Consider the following 22,964-nt stretch of genomic DNA (forward strand, 5'->3'; position numbering starts at 1 on the left):
ACGTCCGAGACCCCGACCAGTATTAGATTTAAATTGAACATGGGCGTTCGATGAGGACGACTATATTTAGATTTGTTGATGTCAGGCAGGTGTCGGACCGAATTCAACAGTTTATATGTACTAGAATGTAGGTGAAATAAAACGTATTCTTTTAAATGTGTTAAGTGTTCGAAGAAAACGTTAAAAAGGTATTTCTACCATCACGCCGTTATCAAATTAAATGTTGATTTTAGCTGAAAGTATATTGACCAATTGAACCAACGATTGTTCTGTGTATAGGTAAGAGGTTAAATAAATAAAATAAACTACAAACTGAACCTTTTATTGAATCTGTAATGTATACAAGCCAATAATATATGCTAGTATCGATCACCTTTAAGATACTTAATACTAACAATATAAAGTAAGCATGTACTCTCTATTTTGCTAAGAATAATAATAAATAAGAATATTATGTATTACCAGTTTATATATTTAATAAAAAAATCGTTAACTCTTTTCAAATGGTATCAAGAAAATTTGTTCGTTAAGATTTTATGCGGATGGATAAATATTGTTATAAATGTTTAAAATTGTTATTGCACTAAAGCTTTTCAACCTCTTTGTAAATAGTTTCTGAAAGCTTTTGTTTAATTTAGGAAAAAACCACAAAATGTATGAAACGTGCGTACACACGAACATATGTCACAAACTATCGAAATAGGCCAACTTTTCTTCTACGTATCGACAAAAAATGAAAAACACGAAAGTGGTTTGTGGCACTGTAACATTATGTAGTTAACACGGCATTTGCTGTCTTCTTTCCTTATATCCCGATTTTATAATCTTACACTAGCCCAAGATAGTGAAGAAACGCGAGTTTTTGGTGTGCAGTGGCAAAATTCGAAAAAGTGGGGAAAGCATCCTACTGGTTGTTTTTTTGCAGTGTTTTAACGTTGTGATATAAAATATGAAAAAAGTACGAAAACGAGAAGTTCTATATCATCAAGCGCAATAAGTAATTTATAACGTTTTAAAATTTACAAAAAATTAGGCAGAAAACGGGCAACTGTTAATAGATTTAAGAAAATTGCAGGAACGTGTTGCTGATATGACAGGTATTTATGTAGGTACCACTGAATGATTATTATTTTTAACCTAATCTAATTTTTATTGTCTTATAATTATAAAAAGAATTGTTGAAAAGAAACGGTCAATACTCATATAATTAAGGCGATTAAGGAATTCTTACAATTTATCGATAAGGACAAAACTAGTTGAAAAATTCGAAACTTTATATTAATTAATGCAATTTAATATTATTGTATGTATATTGTTTATGTGAATTTTAACGACATTTGTATCAGAACAAACAATAATGAGTAATCAGAAATTGTAATCTCATGGTAAATAAATCAGTTAAAATACCTTATATTCATAAGACATGGCAACAATGTTCTGAATTAGCTTAAGATGTGCATCTTCGTCTTGTACTTCATTTTCTATCAACTGCGGCTGTTCGCTATTTTGGGCTAGTGTACGTATCTTAGAGATTTAAAAGTATTGACAGATTGAATGCTTATTTGGCTGAACTAGTTCACGTGTACTTAGTAATTCAAGAATGAAGTTTGATGTAATATTTTTTAGAATACACAAAGGTAAGTCACTAAAAGTTTCCGTCAATTTTATAGCTATACATAAATAGATACTTCTAACGTGAATAACGTTTTTAACCACTTAGAATCATATGTAGTATTGTGTTAAAAACACGGCATCTGTGTTACACATTGGACATAATATAACTGTGAGTTTGTTTAATACGGCGATCTATTACCGAAATAGGCATTTACCAAGGGAACTTTAGCTGTCTGTCAAAATGGTGATACCTAAGTGATATACTTACACAAAATTTACAGCACTACAACAATCAAGTTTTACAATTATTCGACATTAAAAATATATGTAATACTTAAATTTGTCATTACTTGAGAAGTCTTCAATTAGTTCGGTACAGTAGTGCTAATATATATAATAGAACGTTTAAGATTTGGAGGTTCTGATAGCTCTGCTTTAAGATATAGTGCGGCAGTTGAGACCTAACAGACTTTTAAAACATGGTTCCTCAATGTGATCGTTCTATATTGATCACATTTCATTGCATTGAGTTTTTTGGGTATTAGCCATTCTTTCGGAATTTCCCTGGTATGGTAAACATTGAAGAATTCTACTACTATATCACTAGGTCTATTCACATATAGTATATACTAGATTCTCTGTTAGTAGTTTTAAGATTTCTGTAAAATAGTTTTCTTAAATATTCTTTTTAAATAGTTTTTTTATATATTCTTCCCATCTATTTATTTTCTCTGCACTTTCAATTTTATTTTGTTGTTTTTGTCCAGCATGTTTCTAATACCCCTTTTTTGTATATGCCAGCTGTTTCTTTAATTTTGCTGTAGATGTTAAATCTGTCATGTTGTTTTTCTAATTTTTCTATTACTTAGCCTCTCCCCTCTCTAATTACGTGATCCTAATCCATATTCGCCTACTACTTCTCGATCTCTTCCTTTACCTACCTTCGCATTGAAGTCGCCTAAAATAATATTAACTTCCACTTTTTTGGTTTCTTCCAGTGTTTTATCTAAGTCATTGTAAAAGCTGTCTTCTCCCTCTGTGCTATCAGATGTCGGTCATTATGCTGTAATGATTTTTATATTACACGACATAGCGCAATTCTATTTGTTATCTGTTATCAACTCTTCGACTGATCTTTCGGTTTCTTTGTTGATGACAATAGCTACCCCATTGCGATTTTGTGGGGGGTTATCTTCAGAGTAATAAAACTCGTAGTTGTCTATTACACTTTTGCCGCTGTTAGGCCATCGAACTTCACTACATTCCAAAATGTCTATCTTTAAGCGTTGAATTTCTTATATCAGGTTATTAGCTTTTCTTTGTTGGTATAGACTTCGTACATTTCACATAACTATTTTTTTGTGTGTTTTGAGTTGATTTGCATATTGTATAGGTGTTTTCTCCACCAATCACAGGGTTTCGCTTGCTGACGACCTGGAAGACCCTGTGTTCCACGTGTTTTATGCCTTTCCTGCCGGATCTCGGATTCCGATCAGCGTGATCAGTGCTGTTTACGTTTCTTGTTATGATTGTCATGATAACTGTTCTAGATTACAGTTCTTTAATGCGGTAGTTTCCCGTTGTTTTCCGGATCTCCACAACGTTGATCATTCTTGATTCATTCGCCTTTAGAGGTAATTTCTCGCCTCTAGGACAAGGGGTTGCATTTACTTACCAATTACCATTTACCTCAGTCAAGTTACGTAGTCAGTTAGAAGTGTATATCGAGCGTATTTATTTTGAAGCCACCAATAAATGATATACTTCACGACTTCGTGGTTTCCACGACACAGGAAAGCATTCGCATTTATATATTTATACTGACGAACTTAAATTTAATGGAATAAAAGGAATATCTTTAATTTGCTGATTAGGAGGTCAAAACTATAGGTAATACTAGTATTATTTCAAAAATATCTAAGAAATCGTTATGTCAGTTTTATAAATTCCTGTTACTTATTAACACTGATTATAAAAACTTAATTAAGAAAATAAATTACCCGTTTTCACAATAGATTGGTATAAAGGAGTTTTTATTAACTAGGAATCAATTTCAATTAAAAATAATATGCGAACATTTGATTCATTAGCCTATTATGATATTTAGTTGACTGGTTTCAATCATTTTGTGTCTGCTTATACAAGTATTTTATTAATTTTCCTAAACAATTTAACTGGACAACCTTCATTTAGATGGAATGTTATTTGTTTAGTAAATATTACTATGTGTAAAACATTCTCAAACTTAAAAGCTCAACATTTACAAATTTTATATAAATTATTTAGTTACATATAAAATACCTAAGGCTTGCTTACTGGTGAATGAATTCCAAGCGCACTGAATAATTTTGTTTTTAGGCCACTTTTTTCTGTGTCTGGAGTTTTTGCCGTCGGATTCTGTGGAAAAAATGTTTCGTTAAGTGGATTTATCAATATTAGGATAACAAAAATAAATTTTAGCGATATGGGAACCTTTTTTTGTTTATTATTGAGTGACTTTCTTGCTACAAGACAACGTGAGTATCCTAGGGTCACTAGATAGAACACCCGCTATGCATGTCGCTCATGAAACGAAATACATAGACAGGCATATAAACGGAATAAGAATCACAACGACTCAATGTATCGATCATGACGAATAGAATCTCGTTTAAACATCAGCAACGTTTCTCATTACAGATAAAGCAAATTACGATGGTTGAACACTTAGAGATTCACATAAACTATATATATATATATATACATATATATATATATATATATATATATATATATATATATATATATATATATATATATATATATATATATATAATATATAGGGGAGGGTCATGTACATTCAACCGTCTTGTATCTCGAGCCACCCCACTAAAATCCATAATTGTCAACTGAATTCCATTCAGTTGACAATTATTGTTAGATCGACGGCTACACGTGTTTTTTCATGAAATTTTGATCTTGGGAGTTCAAAGTAAGTAACTTGTTTCCTAATAATTCTTGTTTTATGTAGGATAAACAAAAGTTAGTATAGAAGCTATTTATTGCATTATATATACACTTTTTTTTTATTTTATCCATTATTTTGGGGTTATGCGATTTTGTTTACTCTTTTATGCATGGTCATGTACCTTGAGCCGTGGTCCAAGGTACATGATACCTCTAACTTAATCTGCTAGTTGTATTTTTTAATTGAAAGACTCTGTATTTTTGTTCATATTATATTACAGTGGATGGTCCTTCGAACTTTAATTTATTAAATTGCTAATTCCGCTAATGATAGTAAAATCCATCCTAATTTCTTAACCATCTTCCTCCAAATGTAGTAATCTTTTAATTATTATGTTAAAATCTTGTTTTATCTTTTTAAGATGTTCCTGACTATATAAAATCGAAAGTATTGTATATGGTCGAGTATGGTATTGGAGTGGAGTTTTTCAATAAAGGTCAATATACAGGGTGTTATATTTAAAAAAAAAAAAACCAAACTGACGAATAATATCCAGAAAAATGGATGTATCATTGTTTTTTTATAATTCGAAACATTCATTTAAGAGATAATTAGGCGTTTCCAGATTTGTCCACTCTGAATATCATCTGTATGTCGACATATTTTAGTAGATTAATTTAACAAAAAAAACTAAAAGAAAGAGTAATAACTGATAAGCTTTACAAGTTGGTCCAGAATAAAAGCATAAAGAATTTGGCAAAATATAATATGTACCATATCAATACTATACAAAATATCAGGGCTAACAGTCGAAAAAGACTTTGTATTCCGATAGAATTGCTGGCATTCCTATCTGGTTTCATTTTCTCTCATTTTTGATTATCTGTTGGATTTCAATGTAAATATGACAATCAAAAGCAAAAGTATTAAACATCACACGCAAAGAAACGACACAAATCTGTCAAAAACAAAAAAGCTTTTGTACATACATTATTTAATTTATTACAATGACGAAAAATAAATTTTAAGCGTACAATACAAATAAGGTGAAAATAATTTTTGAGAGATAGTGACAATAGTGACATTGTATAGCAAAATAATCTAAGCATTTTCCACTTACCTTTTTATTTACATACCTTTATTCAGTTGAAAATAGTAAAAGTAACTCCTAGATAAATGTATTATAACTAAATATTTTTTATGTTATTATTAAAAAATATGTAACTAGACTGGTTAAAATATTTTTGTACAAATTTCAAAGATACTAAGTGCGACTAACGAATTTTAATGTAATGATACATTGTTTTCGGGGTTCATATGCTATAGTCTGGAATTCCCGACACCATCAAATTCGATGAGACAGCGGGTGTGCTTACCTGTCACTCACTGGTGATTTTTATTTATATGTTTAGTATTCCTGTGCCCTTAGTGATCTGTTTTCCAGGAACACATTGGACATCACTGACTTACCACAACATATTTCCAGTGGTAAGGCAAATTTTACGAACAGTGTTCGCAAAATTAAGGAGAAGTTAATTGAACCAGGCTATTGCAAACTTTTTCAAGGAAAATTTTGAACAACAAAGCCCTTCATTTAGCAGATGTGTTATTAAACCTTAATGGAGTTATTAAAAACCTTAACAGATCGTCCTTTCCTGAAAAAAAAAAACTGACAAAACCAACTAAGACGATATCAAAGGTCCAAGAAAGGTGGTCTTTTCCAGGAATTTACCACATTTTCTGTAGTTGTGGTTCAGTGTATATTGGAACAAAAACCTAATGTAAATACTCATCTGACTGAACGCAAGACTTGGCCACTGCGAAAAATCAACCGCTGCAAAACGCCATCACACAAGACAACTATCAAATTTTATTTAAAGAAAGGTGTGAAGATGCCAACGAAGAAAATAAAGTAGAATAACTGAAATTTTTTGAAAACGTCAATCTTAGACCACCGCAAAGAAATAATGTCAAAAATTAAAGTGAAAAAAGATAAGGATGAAATCCAGTACAAGCACTTACAAAAGACCATCAAACGCAAAATAAGAATGGCAAAAGAATCATATTACGCGAATAAATGTACTAAAATAGAAGAACTGCAAAGAAAAAAATCGATAGCTTTAATCTACACAAAAGAATTAAGGAAATGACAGGAACAACTAAAAATCATGGGAAGACACACTATGTTAGAGATTACAAGTTGCTCTCCGACTAATATAAACATGGTGTAAGGAATACTCACTACCTATAAATATATAAAAGAAGACAAAGATGATCCTCATCACCAGAAAAAGAAGAATCACGGGCTAAATACCCAAAATGATTCTAAACTACAGTCTGAACTTTTCTAACGAGGTCAAATACCTTAGTATTACCCTTGACAGGAAGTTAACATGAAACTCCCACTGAGATGGTAGAGCTAAAAGAGCATATATTGCCTATGAGCAATGTCAACGAACGGTCGTACGAACCTGGGGCCTTTCGCTCAGGGTGATCGTCTGGATCTACACTGCTGTAATTCGGACAATGCTAACTTACGGAGCTATTGCTTGCGTACCAAAAGTCTTACAGGCAACAGCGTAAACCATATTCAGCGGATGGCTTGCCTAAATATAACAGGTGGCATGAAAACAATACCAACTACCGCAATGGAGTTACTTATTGGCATCACCTCTCTAGACATATATTTCAAAGAGGTGGCGCTGCTGACAATAATGCGACTGCGCTCAGTGGGTGAAAACTTTAATGTAGGAATGGGACAATTGAGGACTCGTTTGTGGCGGGGAGAGCTGGATGCGCTACCCCTGCTACAGGCAGGCTGCGACTCAATTAAACCAAAGGTTGTGTTTGACAAACCTTACAAAATCGAAACAAGACAGTATAGGGAGTCAAACGTGGCAAATGCGTATTGCATATACACCGATGGCTCCAAAATGGAAGAAGGCTCAGGATGCGAGATATACTCCACATCATTATTATTAAGAATAAAGTGGAGTGTATGGCCAAATTCGCCAGCATAGTTCAGACAGAGCTGACTGGTATCTCCATAGCCACAAAAGAGATAATTGAAAAAGGTATAGCCGGGAAAACTATAATAATCTGCACAGACAGCAGGCAAGCGCTACTAACCTTGAACAGACCACATGTTACATCAGGGTTAGTAATGGAATGTCACGAGTCACTAACTCAAGCTTCGAATGGTAATATCATCCTGAGGTGGGTTAAAGGATACAATAGGAATAAATTCAACTGCATTGCTGACCAATAAGATGGGAAGGCGACAGACCCAAGACTCTTAGGACCTGGGAATGTTTTTGGTTTGTCAACTACAACAATCGCGGAAATTGTCTAATTTCACTCCCACACGCAAATCGTGAAAAGATGAGAAGAGTGAGGAAGTAAGACTAAGTAAACTTGAAAAGTCAACATCAAAGAAGTACTTGGGAATGACCAGGAAAAACCTACGCTTGAGAGTTTGGTTTTTTAACTGGTCATTGTCAACTAAACAATCACAAACACCCCCACACACTGGGGCTAGTAGGCACACCTCTGTGCAGGAAGTGTGAACGAGAAGATGAAATTGTATAGCATGTACTATGTGAGTTCCCGGAGTTATCCTTAATACGAGAGTACGCGTACTGCGAGCCCTGGCCCACATAAGGGAGATGCCCCCTGATGACTTGCCCACCTTCTTAGAAATGGCAGGAACAATGAGCTAAGGACGACAGCTATATGGGAGGATGCACAATGGGTCAATTATGGCCTAAGCGCTGTGGGACTTTACTAAACCCTCATTATAGATTATATATATATATATATATATATATATATATATATATATATATATATATATATATATATATATATATAAAGTTACAAAGGTGGCATAAATATATTGAAGAATTGCTCTAAGATTATAGAAAGTTATAAAGAAAGTGTTTAAAAAGCGGTAAAGCCGATGGTCCTGATATGATGTGAATAAAGTTCATCGATAATCAAGGAATTAATGTACTAGTAGAACTATTAAATTTAATGTACTCAACACGAACGAGACCAAGAGAAATGTTAACATTATTTGTATGCCGAAAAAAGTAAAATAAAAAGAATGTAGCGAAGTTCAGGTACATTGAAACAAATTTTAACAAATAATAAAAAAGGTATTAATAATATTCAAAAACAACAATTTTGTTGTTCATTTTGCAATAACTTTTTTGTGTATCAACCGATTTTAATTTAGCATATCTCATTTTGTGTATCTTTTTTTTTCTAAAAAAGTTGTCTGTTGACGTCAAATCTCTAAACAGACATGTTTTTAAGTTATGAGCAAAATAATGAGTTTGACGTTTTGATTGTTTATTTCAACATATTTCCATTAGAAAAAATGTCTTTTTGTATTATGTCATACTACATATTTCAACTGTCAAACCCGTCTATATAGTTAGGACGAAAGATTCCCATTTTTTATTAACTTGATTGGTCTAACGGGAAAACAAATTATTTTAGTATATTATGTATAACAAGCTCTATTACTAAAAATATTATTGATGCTCAAAAATGGTTCATTTAAAATATTTCGAAATTAAACTTTTATAGATAAAAATTGTGACTCTTTTAATTATAAAAACCTGTTTCTTGATGCTATTTTAGAAGAACTATTTAATGACTATGTGACTGGCGCCCGTACAAGAGTCACGAATATTAAAAATAATTTTCTTTTTTATGTATTATTTGTCTGTGTGTCTAGTGTGGATCACGAGGTGGAAAAATAATGTACGAACAATGAATGTTTCACCTGTATTTATTTTTTTAGAAGCCACAAAATTACAATTCCAATATTTTTTCTTAATTTTAAATAACAACAAACCGAATAGGTGGAAATCAGGCAACTACAGAGAAGTGCTACAATAAGCTGAGACATAAAGCATAGAGTGAAGAATAAATTTGATTTAATATTATTATTGTGCTAAATACATTCTCACCTTACATTTTATAGTGTACCTAGCCACATGGAATAAAACTTTTAAATTATAAAATATCAATAAAAAATATGAATAAATAGACAAAATGCACTATTTAGAAAGTGAAATATTTTTCAAATACAAAAATACAAAAAAGGAAAAAAGAACTATTCATTTTCATTATTCGTATGAATAATACTTTGGTTTGTGTACCACTGGTCATAAAGGTCTTCACACTAAAAACATCTTCAAAATAACATCAAGAACCAGAAAATTGCAGAAGTTCAACGATGCGAGATCATCTATATTCTGTTAGATTATTTTGTTAAAATAACTAGACCAAAAACTACAAACTACAACTGACACTACACAAAATATTGCATCCCATTTGCTAACGTAATCGTTCAAGTCTACTTAAATTCGAAATAAGATATAATATTTATATATTGTTTTGTGTCATCATACAACAAAAACTAAAAATACTGGTTTTTAAAGCCATTTTTTGTCATGTTTACCTAATTTAACAAAGGGAAAACATCTGCCTAATCTACTATTGTAACTTAAGTCTATTTGTTTGCTCACTACAAATCCAAATCTTAAAATGGAGGTTAACGGTTACTGTCAAGGCATAAACCATTACCGCACGGCTGTATTAGAAACCAATAAATTTTTTTTTAATTATGAGTTATGTACACTCGCGGTCATAAAATCCGGGTTACCTTGAAAATCACCGATATTTCATTTTTAACGAGCTTTATCGTAAATAATGATAACACAAATACAAACGAATGCATGTTTCTGAGAATTGTTGTCGACTTAGCGGTTTCCTTTGTAACAAAGAATTCCAATAGTGCCAATTTCGCGGAAAAGTGCACACTTCCCAAAATTAACGGTACCTGTAACTGCCGCTTGTTTTAAATGTCTCATTTGTACTTCGACTTTCTGTTCAAAAGCAACGAACAAACGTTTATTATTGCCACTATTAGTGTTTATTAGTGCCATTATTAGTGTTTATTATTGTTTATTTTTTGTCAAAAATGTCTTTGACTGTTGTTGACACGGCACGAAATGTTGCGCTTGTGGAAGATGGTCACACTCAACGGCAAGTTGCAAGAACTGTTGGCGTAAGCCTTTTTACGATTCAACGAGTGCTTCAACGCTTTCAGGAGACGGCTTTGATAACCAGACGACCTGGCTCTGGACGAAGAAGAACGACCACGGCACGAGATAACCGTTTCCTTGTGTTTCAGGTTTTATGAAACCGGACCTTAACTGCGGTTATGCATCGAAATCGTCTACAGGAAGTACGAAATCGCAATGTTAGCGTTGCAACAGTTAGGAGAAGACTTCGCTCTTCTGAACTATCTTCTCGGGTAATGGCTACAGGACCGCCACTGCGCCGGGCGCATCAGTTGCGCGACTAGCTTTTGCTCGACAAGACGCCCATTGGGGAATTAACGATTGGAGCAAAGTGTTATTCTCAGGTGAATTCCGTTTCTGCCTACCTGGATCCGATGGACGTGTAAGAGTTTGGAGTAGAACAGGGGAACGATTTTTACAAGCTTGCATTGCTCCAAGAATACCATTTGGTGGAGGCTCGGCTTGGGGAGGTGTATCTTCCGACTTCCGCACAGAATTACCCTTCATCGAAAATGGGTCCTTAACTGCACGAAGGTACATTACGGAGATTCTGGAAGAACATGTTATGCCCACCATGGCAGGGCTTGGAGAAGACGCCGTTTTTATGCAGGACAACGTGCGACCGCACGTTGCAAGGATCAGTATGCAATACTTGGATGAGGTTGGAATTACAAGGTTACCCTGGCCATCCAGGTCTCTGGAGCTAAATTCCATCGAACATCTCTGGGACGATTTGAAAAAACGTATTCAAACCCATACACCTCCTCCTAACAACGCACAGGAGCTTAAGGATCTGTTAGTGAGAGAGTGTAATAACATACCAGAACATGTAATCCGGAGAAAAATTGAGAGTCTGCACCGTAGTCTGCAAGACGTTATTAGAGCAAGGGGAAGCAAGACACGATATTAGTAGGTTTGTTTTCTATGTTTTAAATTATTTATGCACATTGCTTAAATGTTAGATATCAATAAGATGTATCTGCTTTAGCACTAATTTTATTTAACATATAAATGTGTTCCTTTTTTGATTATCTAACACTGACCCATGATTTTCTTACTTGTTAGGTATATAATCCTAATATATAGTATAAAATATAGTAGAGGATATTACTTTGAGTAATTTCAGTTTGGTCACTTTACCTGATGTATACAGATTAGTGAAGATTTGCATTTGAAATGAGCTTCTAGTTACAAACAAATAAAGTTTAACATGTTATGTTTATTAGAACAATTTTTTATCGCCTAAGTTTGCTTAATTCTTTAAACATTTAAACAAAAGGTTGTAAATGTAAATAAGATCCACAGCTGCACCAGTATTCAGGACCAAATGAAAAAAATACTATTTTCAGTTCCAGGACATGTGCCATCTCAAAAAATTATTCGTTTGCTTGAATCACCTGATACGTAAATTTTCTACAGGTCAACAGTAAAATAACACCCAAAGGCTGGAGGATCCAAACATCCATTGTAGATGATAGTGAAAATAAGTTAAAAAAAAAAGATAAGACCAGAAAGAACTGCTGGATAACCGACGACGTTAATTAATGAAGCTTCACAGACCTTATAAAAAAAAGGACAACCTATAGGTACAAAGAAATACAAAAGGAAATGGCTAAGATGAGAAAAGAGAAGAAACTGTTACAGAGATCTCGAGATGTAATGATTGATGTATATGCCTGCTTTGTCGACTAGGAGAAAGCATTTCACACTATTGAACACGAGAAGTTGGATACTTTGAATGGCATAGGTCTGGATGGACGGGACATTCGGATATCAACCCGTTTGTACTGGAATTAGATAGCTCACATTAGAATTAAAGGTCAAACGTCCGAAGAATCGAATATAATGTAATATATCAGACTGCCACAATCCCCAGATAATGGCTGTAATCCACTTTTGTAGCAATTCCCAAAAAGTCAAGTGTAACAACAAGTTCGACAAGGACTTGTCCTCTCTTCGCTTTTATTTAATTTATATGCAGTAAAAATTTTCGAAGAAGCTATAAATGCCAACAGCGTAGTCACCAACGACTCAAAGATATGTTGTTGATACCATTTTAGCAGAAACTATCTGTTTACCAATCAATTACCAATTAAAAAATTTATGATAAGATGATTTACAGATACTCCTATAAGCGGTAATAAGCCATAGTATAAAAATTGGTTTGAAAGTTAATACAAAGAACACCAAATGTATACTCATCAGCTAAAACAAAAATATAGCTAACGATCTAACTGATTTCAGGCTACATGAGACCTAATCATACAAATCTTTGGTCTATTGAGTGAATGAAAAGTGGGACTTGGACCTGGGACCTGAGGAAATCAAAAGAATGTAATTATTACGTTGTTATGTCTTAAGAATTCTGCTAGATAGAATGGAAGCGTGGACTCTCAATGGAACAATCTGTTGAGGATATCGTTTATGTGCATCTAAACAAAGAAAGAAGGGTTCTGTGAATACCACAAAAAGGAGAAATTGGAGCACTTTGCCCAGGTGATGAGAAATCCTAAATATGAATTACTACATGTAATTATTCAGGGAAAAATAGAAGAGCAACATGGTTTTGGACGACAAAGAACAACCTGGCGTAAGAACCTCCGCCAGTGATATGGAGTCAACACCATGTCACTATTTAGATCCGCTGCGGGCAAAGTAAAGACCATGTGACTGGTGGACAATGTTCTTGGAGGACAAAGCACTTAAAGAAGAACAATGGGGCATGACACGATGGCTCTAACTTGGGCTGAAAAGGTATAGAATTTATCCGAAATACTTTTTTATTTAGGAACTTTCGACAAAGATTTCGTTATGCTTCAGAAATTATGTTGGGTCTTCGATACTCCGTGATAACGGTTTATTGTTCTTAAAAATCTATGTATAAAAATTTCATAGTTTACTTGATCAGCGCTGCATAATCAAAGGTAACAGAATATTAGGAATGTTTGATAGTAAACTGATAAAAAATTAAACAATAAACAGAACTATGCAATTGCTTCATATATTAGACAAGATGTTTATTATATTCCGCTTTGTTAAAATAAACCAAGGAGAAAAAATATCACAGATTCTTTAAAAATTAAATAAACATTTAAATATATCAACAGTTCAGTATTATTTAAAATAATAACCCTTTGGCTATAAATCAAATCACGTAATTTCCAATCTTTTGTATCATCTATAAATATTATGTATAAAAATAACCATTAAGAGCTCATGTGTGGTTTAAGTTAATGAGTTATATGACTTTTATTTATTCACCGATCAAGAATTTTTGCCAACTGAGAGAGGTTTGTTCACTGGAACATAATTGTTTTGCCAAGAGTTAAATAGGAGCCATTTATAGAGTCCAGATTTTGCACCCTCTAGTGAGATGCAGTTTCTGTAAGGATTTCTGATCAATTCATTACGAAAACGTGGTTATGGTGTGTAGAGCTAAGATATATAAATACGTAATTACCGACCCAGAAATAACACACAAAAAACTTGCATGGAAATAAAAATCGTTGCACTTAGAATTCTTCAAAGATATTACTATATTACGATCAATATTGTTGACCACAAGATACTAGAACAACTAATTCTGAAGAATATGATAAAGACCACAAACAACTTACTTATACCGTTTACCTGTTCAATTGGCGAAATTTATTTAAAAGAAAAATCTGAAGCTATAAATGGCCATTTTAATCGGAGATACGATTACACGTGTGTATAGAAATTACATTTATATGGTGTAAAGCGTTCAAGAACTCTTTCAATGAATTTATCTTAATATAGCATGCAAAATAGTACTGCTAGAAACCACCTATAGTATATTTGAAGAATAAGCTGGAGTAAATTCTCAGAAAAAAAACTAAATTGTTAAGCATATTTTAGTACGTGTGCTTTTCGTACAACGTCAATATTTTAGCTTATTTTACGTTGGGTTTGACTATTTAGATAGAAATTTTTCCATGTCACATGGACTATCGTAAAATTTAAATACCTGCTATTGTTAGAACTGTGTAGGCTAGGGTTTTTTCAGCTGGTCATAGACGTACTTTAAGGGTATTACATTATTTGTTTCGGTTTGTTAGATATTTAAACCATTTTCAAAGCATATTATATTTATATAAATCTGTTTATTTTAGTAACGTTATTTATGGTTATTTTTGTCGTTATGATAATGACCCATTAAAGAACAAGAAATAAAGAAACTCTTAAAATACATAGGTATTTAGTTAATGGTCTTTTGATAGTTTAGGTAGAAAAAGTCGATTAGCGAAAGATGGTTTCTGATAAATGTGAACGCTATCTTAAATAGTATAAATTTCGATTTTGTTTAGAATACCAATGATTAATAAAATGGTTAATGGTCTTTAAATAGTCATTCATTAACATCAGAAAATTTTTGTTTAGTCGATTATAAGCGAGTGAAGAGATCTGACACAGTTGTTTTTTGCAAGAATGAGTTTATAGAATACGGAATTAACGTGTGATTATACACCAGCTAAAAAATTAAAGTTGAATCATTTATCACTTAACGAAAAGAGTATTATCCTTAACGTCTACAATTATTTTAAGCAACACAATCCTTCCAATACTGTTGATAGTATAGTTGAAATTTCCTCTAAACTAATGGGATATTCAAAATCAACTGTATATAACATTTTAAAAGAGGAAAAATCAGCTGGTATAACGCCACCCAAACCGAGACCAGGAAGACCAAAATTGTCGAAAGTGCATGTGGATGAATTTTTCAAAAATGCAATTCGTAGAATGGTCCACTCATTTTTTTTTAACAAACAAATACCAACTTTAGATAAAGTTTTACAAGCCATTACCGACGATTACGATTTACCCACAATAAGTAGAGACAAACTTTGGAAAGTTTTGCATGAGTTAAACTTTAAGTATGAAATAGTGGGCAGACAGTCAATGCGTATCGATTCCGAAGAAATTGTGTGTTGGAGACGAGACTAACTCAGAAAAATAAAAAAAATGAGGACAAAAAATAAAAACAATTATTATTTAGATGAAACGTGGGTTAATAAAGGGCATACTGTAGGGAGAGTTTGGAAAGACAAAACTATAAAAACATGCCGACAAGCATTTCTGGAAGGATATTCACCTGGTTTCAAGGAACCAACAGGTAAAGGTCGACGATTAATTGTTACCCATATAGGTAGTATGAATGGATTTCTTAAGGAGGGTTTACTTTTGTTTGAATCAAAAAAGACCTGTGATTATCACGAAGAGATGAACGGAGACGTGTTTGAAGAATATTTCGAACAGATGATTGAATTCATACCTAAAAATTCAGCTATTGTGATGTACAATGCAAGTTACCACTCTAGATTAGTTGAACGTTTACCAACTACTCAATGGAGGAAAGATGAAATTGCAATGTGGTTAACTTCTAATAATTTAATCTTTGACGATACAATGACCAAAGCAGAATTATTAGAGCTTGCTAAAATTAATAAAGAAAATTATAAAAAATATGTCATTGAGGAAATAGCCAAAAAACGAGGAATTGAAATACTTCGCCTACCACCGTATCATTGCGAGCTAAATCCGATTGAATTAGTATGGGCCGAAGTTAAAAGTAACGTTGCTCGAAATAATACAACTTTTAAATTGTCAGATGTTACTATTCTTTTTCATAAATCAATATCCGAAGTAACGACTGAACATGGACAAAAATGTATTATTCACGTTATGGATATTGAGAAAAATATGTGGGAGCTTGATCATATAATAGATAGCAGTATAGAACCTATAATAATTCATCCCGGATCGGATAACACTTCGTCTGAAACAGAATATCAGGAAGCTTAACTTTAAACTGTAGCTCAGAAGTTTATTTTACATTTGAACTAATTGCCGACAACTTCATTATTTATTTTTTATTGCTAATATAATTTCCATTCTTATTTCCAATATTATTAGTATTAAGAATATTATTATTTATTAATAGGAAAATATAAAAACTTACTGTTTTTGTGTATGTATTTTACGTTTCAGTATAATTTATTGTATTTTATTATTTTATATTAACTATGTTTCACAAATAATAGAATTTTTATTCTTCTTATGTATATCTTTTTATTTTAAACCAGTATTGGATTGGATTAATTACTTTGTTCTAAATATCCAAATAAATTTAACGCAAACTTTTCTTTTAAGATTACGTTTTAGTTAGAAGATGTGCACGCCTATGTATTTCGAAGTGCGAAGATTAGTATTCTGAGAATTTACTCCAGCTTATTCTTCAAATATACTATATATAACTTTGTTTGTTTGTTGACCAGTGTCAACACTGGTACTAAGATAATTATAACATGGATATCATCTGAGAATGCAAACCCTAGAACTGATTCCAGGTTGTGCAGATCAATTGGGTGCTGTATGAGAAGTTAAAATGTCAGGATCCTCAAAATTACTAGAACTTTTTTGAGTACGTGAAAGTGGTCTCTGTTGCTGAGAAAAATTATTGACATTACTCAATTTTGTGATATTTTGTGGATGTATATATATATATATATATATATATATATATATATATATATATATATATATATATATATATGGTACCAGGAAATCTATACTATGGTGTCTTTAGAAATATGAGCGAATCCGGAAACCTTCTTCTACAGAGTTTTATCCCTCAATTAACAAAGTACATTCTCGAGTAAAAATTATGATCTGAGTTTCTATGATCTGAGTATGATAACGTCTCTAACGGGATATTGTGATTTGTGCCACGATTAAACGAATAAAGAAAAATTAGACTTAACGTCAAGAGCATTTCGGATCAAGTTAAAGATATCGTCCACCGTGCTCGGTATAGTAACACAAGAGACCAACAACAACGTCTTATTAAGAATCCAAATTTTTCTTCAAATATTATATTTACGGATAAAAAATTATTTTTTCTTAATGCCAAGCAGAATACGAAGAAAATAGTTTATTGTTCTAGTAAGGATTTTCACTTAAGTATCTCTCGGACAGAATTTTCTCAGAAAATAAATGTGTTATATGGTGTTATTGAGTCACATCTAATCGGTCTCCTTTCATTGAAGGAAATTTGAATTTTTTTGATGAAATGGCAGTATTATTTTGTATACATTAATTAATATAAATCCAATTTGAACTCTAGCAAGCTTTCTTTCCATTCGGCAAAAAATGACATGGGTAACAGTGACATATTCTGATTGATAAAATATAAAATTATAGTTTTATTGCACTATTTTATTTCAACTAAAATTATTTTCACCTTTATTGTAATTGATTACAATTAAACCATATATCAATTCATATACCAAAATTTTTATTATGAAAACTTCCTCAAATAATCGATCATGAAATTTTCATTCTCATTTTCAATTTGCATTAAACTGTTAGAATTTATATATATATATATATATATATATATATATATATATATATATATATATATATATATATATATATATATATATATATATATATATATATACATTTCCGCGGTCAAGTAAATGAAAATTACTAAGTTCTCGGAAACAACCGCGCTTAGAATTTAAAACTCGACGTTTGACGGTTCTTGTATTTATACAGAACAAGATACTGGCACGTCACGAGTGAGGGGAGTAGGCAGATTGAGACCCCGAACTCGAACGGAACCATATCCCTCTTGATAATGTCTCCCAAATGGGTGCCGAAACGTCGAGTTTTAAATTCTCAACGCGGTTCTTCCCGAGAACTTAGTAATTTTCATATATCATATATCAAAACTGGTGAGAAACTGCAAAGATCTTCTCAAAAACGTTGCAAAAGATCATAAAGCGTCTTTAATATGGGTGCCGAGCCATGAAGGGATGCATGAGAAATGGGAATGAACGAGCAGATTTGTTGACAAAACAAGGGTCGAGTGAAACCTTTGTAGGCTCAGAACCATTCTGTGGCATCACTAAACATGCTACAAAAATCGAGTTTAAAAAGTGGCTGATAAGGAATCATCAAAAGAAATGGAAAGCCACTCAAGGGCAAATCCCGACTAAGAAAGTAACCAAGAATCTTGATAAAGAACTCTCGGGCAATTTGATGAACCTTAGTAAACGAGAGATCAAAACGTTCACCGAAATGGTGGCTCGACATAGTCGTTTCAGAAAACACCTATACAAACTAGGTAAGGGGAATGAAACATGGTGTAGAAAATGCGAAATGGAAGAAGAGACCACCATACACCTCCTATTCCATTGCAATGTGCCAAGTGATATGAGGCAGGACTTCACTGGTTAACTGAGGATTTAAGTAGAAGGGATTCTAAAACTATCAATAAGGAGACTGTTGGCGTTCGTTAAAGCCACATGACTTTAGAGTTTAATGGAAAAAATAAGGTATAGTACAAATGTCTTACGACGCCAGAGATTATTGAGTCTCGCCTGTACTAGGAAGAAGATTTGAATTTGTAGATAACGACGACAACCCTTAGTAATCAGTGACCAACTGGCATCATATATAAAATTAGGAATCTCACACGTACACAATATAAATGGCTATATCCTAGGTATTATAATGGAAGAAGAAACATGATGAAATGATGAGTAATAGTTTGTAGATTCATCTAGTTGTTGTGAGGAGAGTGTCAAGTAGTATTAAGTGTCACTTCACAAAGTTGACGCTTAACAAAAAAGACCTTCCTTCTGATATAAAATAATATGCTCACATCTAATATGCAAATCACGGGGTAAGGGGCAATTGAAAGTCTAATAAACAATGATAACGCTTAAGAAGCGATAAATCTTCAAAGAGATATTGGCATCCAATTGAATAAATTTCAAGAGAAACTGATTGCGGATGAAAATCTTGAATGTGGCAAGGAAATTAAACAAGAATCCCAGATCTTAGTTATATTATAGAAAAGGTAATGAAAGAAGGAAGAGGCTGTACAGAATTGGTTGAAACCGAGTGATAAAAATCGAGTCAACACATTTTAAAGTGACTATGATCATTGCAGCTACGAATAAAGTGAATGAATCCTTCCTCAATAATAATTCTTCTGCATACCCAACAGAAATTATTCGTCTGGTTAATATTACAAGTGTTGTATTTGCATATATATTTCTCCGTTCGGCAGTTGTTCAATACTTAGCATAATTTGCAATTTCGATCGACTATCGATGAACGATATATTTACGGAGCTAACTTTACCTACGGATGCCTGATGAGAGGCAGGTGCCTTAAAATTGCACTAACATGCAGTTCATCGAACAAATTTCGAATGTCATGACCGAAAATTGATGGACTATTTTGATAAAAGTTTTATTGAAAAATTTTAATTTTTCTTTAGTTTACAAGATGCTTCTTTTGAAAGCAGATACTCCTACATGGCGTTAACTCAGATTTTTTATTTTCTATCCTCGAGAAGCTTTAATTCTAGTAAACACTTTAACAATCTACTACTTTTGGATACCTAATACCTACCTAAAGATGTAAAGGGTAATAATTTTAATCATTTGAAAGCAAAAGCTTTAGCTTTAGAAAAGGTTAGTTGCTATTATGCCACAATATCACGAATTTAGAAACACCTTGTACACCTATACGTATGTTATATATGGTAAAGTGTTATTAAGTAGTTAGTGAAAATAAGCTATTTGACTAATAGATAAATTAAAACCCGATATTAAAACTAATCAGGTTAAAATGTATCTACTTTTTTTTAAATTAATATTTAAAGCTGTATTAAGCATTTGGAGAAATTAAGTTAAAAACTTACGTATAATTTTATGACATATTTTCCCTTACAAAGTGTGTTCTCTTCTACGAAAAAGAAAAACTAGACTGACTAAAAATATTGGAAGAACTAATTTCCAATGAAAAATCTTTTTCTCTTCATTTACTATCCTAGTTTTGAAATGTGAAAACTAACGAAATTGAACATATTTTTACATGAAAATATTAGACCAAAGTAAGGTTCTTAGAAATTCTCAGTAAGGATTGTGGAGATTATCAGTGAGTGAATTATCTTTCCTTATATTCCAATTACTGTGAAGACTACAGGAACTATAATTTACATTTAGTTTCAATAAAGTATATTCAATTTAAAATAAAAGGTCTAAGTCAATATCAAGGTATGTGTCAAATACAAGCCCCCAACAATTAGCGGACCAATTTAAGAGTTTCCTGCTATTTTGCTAGTGAGAGACTCCTGAGATAATCGAAAAAAGACCACTTGGACGACTAACCTAAAAAAATATAATGCGCAAATTTGTACTCATTTACTACTTACTTGCCAATTTAATAATAAAGGCATTCTTTTAGCAATAATCTTAGCCACCTTTTTTTAACACAATAGTTAAAATGTCGCTTTTGAAGTTATAAATAAAATTTTTGATAGCCTCTCATTTTTATTAGATTTTTATATATTATAATTGTTACATATTGGCGCCCAACATATTGGTGGGGTCCCAACAATTGGGATCCAATTGTTTAAAGGCTTTGTATATCTCATGTTTCAGTGCCCGTAGATTCATTTAGATCGTTAAATCTCTTCTGGGGTGAACACATTTTGATATCCTTATCTCTGTAGTTAATAATTTTCTATATCTTCCTTATGAGTATTATTTTTGACTTCATTTTTATGTATAACATCCAAGCCACATGTCTTTTTCAATGTATTATGGCTATATGCCGCCAGAACCTTTAATGTAATTTAACTAATTTGTTTAATAATTATTATATTTATTTAATCCTTGCGATCTGTTTTTTTATATATTCTTTAATCCTCTGGCATATATGTTTGAAATTTTATGCAGTCGCTAACACAAGGTTTCCCATTTTAGTTTTTTGGCCTTAATAAAATTTTCTTGTTCCCCATGTTGGATGGAACTTACTGAGCTTTTTGGTTTACCACACATGGGATAAAAACTGCAGCAGCATAGAAGCTATCTGAAACTAGAAGGCTTCGATCCCCGGCATCTCCGATAACTTACAATCCAATCATGCAGCTACAGCCCATCCAACCAACATCCGAAGCCATCAACACGTTATCCTATCAACTACATGAAGTCATAAGCATCAATTTCAAATGTTTTGTAAAGCTTTAGGCATGATTTGCTTTTCAAAAAAACTAAAATTTCATTTTAGTTTTTTTTAATGTACAATAAATATGATTAGTTAATATCCTATTTTATTTGTCCCAGTGAAGCTTATTTTTCAGATTTGCCTTTAAGATAAGACGAACTTACACCTGAGAGACTGAGCTTTAACTGAAACCTTAAACAATTGGCTCCCAACGTTAGTTGGAGTTGTATTGTTGTAATGTACACATTGGCTCCTAAGTTCCTGAGGGCAGTTTAATTGTTACAATTTACAGTGCACAACAGATCTTGTAGGCCTAGGGCAAACTTTTGTTTAGCTATTTTAATTGGAATGGCTACTGTTTGAAAAGTTGCGTAGTAAGAATAACTACTCATTTTTCGTTTCGTCTGTTACTGCACAAGGAACTATATATTCAGTAATATTTTTTTAAACTTGCAACACTGGGACTTCAAGAGAAAATATGTCACCAAATTGTATTCAATAAATAATTAAAAATTTAAACTATCAGCGTCAAATTCTTTAAAAATGACAGTGGTACATGTCATATCGAAAAGAATTGCAAAATAGAGACGCGTTACAAAAACAAATATTTGTCTAAACTACTACTAATAATGAAAATGAACAGTATCTATTACAATAGAATAATTTAAACTTAATTCTAACTGAAGAACATATTTGGGCTTATTACACACACTTATTGGAACTCACCTCGTCTCCGTCATACGTCATATCTAAGGATTCTCGAGATCCTCGACGGGAGTTCTTGTCTTTAGCGCTGCCGGGTTTTCTTCTGTCGTCGGTTAGAAGGTTTCTAGAATGTTTTACAATATCCAAAGCCTACAACAAAGAAGTATATGTGTGGATAATGCTATAGCAACTTTAAGAAAAATAATGCCACTAAACATATAAAGTCACTACGTAATAAAACTCACTAATAGTAAAACATTGTTAACACCCTTGTTCAAACTACTACGTACGTCTCGATAACAAATGAAGTATATTATTCGAATATCCATAATAAAGTTATTTAGTAATTACTCAGTTCCACAGTAATTGCTTATAAATTCTATAACTCTTGGAGACACGCTTGAAATTAAACGACTCATACTTTTCTGAAGTATACATTCCAGGTTATTCTTACATACATAATATGTATATATATTATATGTTATATTGGTGATAAGTCTGGAAAGCGGGAATATAAACGGAGTAGAATGATTTTTTGTAAGAACCTTGTA

General features: G+C 32.4%; 1 protein-coding gene and 1 long non-coding RNA gene across 7 annotated transcripts in view; both read right to left on the reverse strand.

The window, feature by feature from the left end:
* Window positions 1–306: 306 nt before the first annotated feature.
* The window catches only part of Klc (kinesin light chain), a 105,297-nt gene continuing 82,639 nt past the window's right edge, over window positions 307–22,964 (reverse strand). For all 6 annotated transcript variants that reach the window (XM_072532847.1, XM_072532848.1, XM_072532844.1 and 3 more), the window contains 2 exons: window positions 22,435–22,563; window positions 307–4,011 (listed from right to left, as the gene is read on the reverse strand). In XM_072532847.1, the coding sequence (XP_072388948.1) occupies window positions 3,916–4,011; window positions 22,435–22,563 (225 nt within the window). In that variant the 3' untranslated portion in view covers window positions 307–3,915. The remainder of the gene's footprint in view (window positions 4,012–22,434; window positions 22,564–22,964) is intronic.
* Window positions 9,344–21,583, reverse strand: LOC140441883 (uncharacterized). Its single transcript, XR_011951044.1, has 2 exons — window positions 21,451–21,583; window positions 9,344–21,409 (listed from the first exon to the last, which is right to left on the reverse strand). It is a non-coding gene; the product is annotated as an uncharacterized lncRNA (long non-coding RNA).

This window comes from Diabrotica undecimpunctata, chromosome 5 (genome assembly GCF_040954645.1).
Source record: "Diabrotica undecimpunctata isolate CICGRU chromosome 5, icDiaUnde3, whole genome shotgun sequence".
Taxonomy (NCBI): Eukaryota; Metazoa; Arthropoda; class Insecta; order Coleoptera; family Chrysomelidae; genus Diabrotica; species Diabrotica undecimpunctata.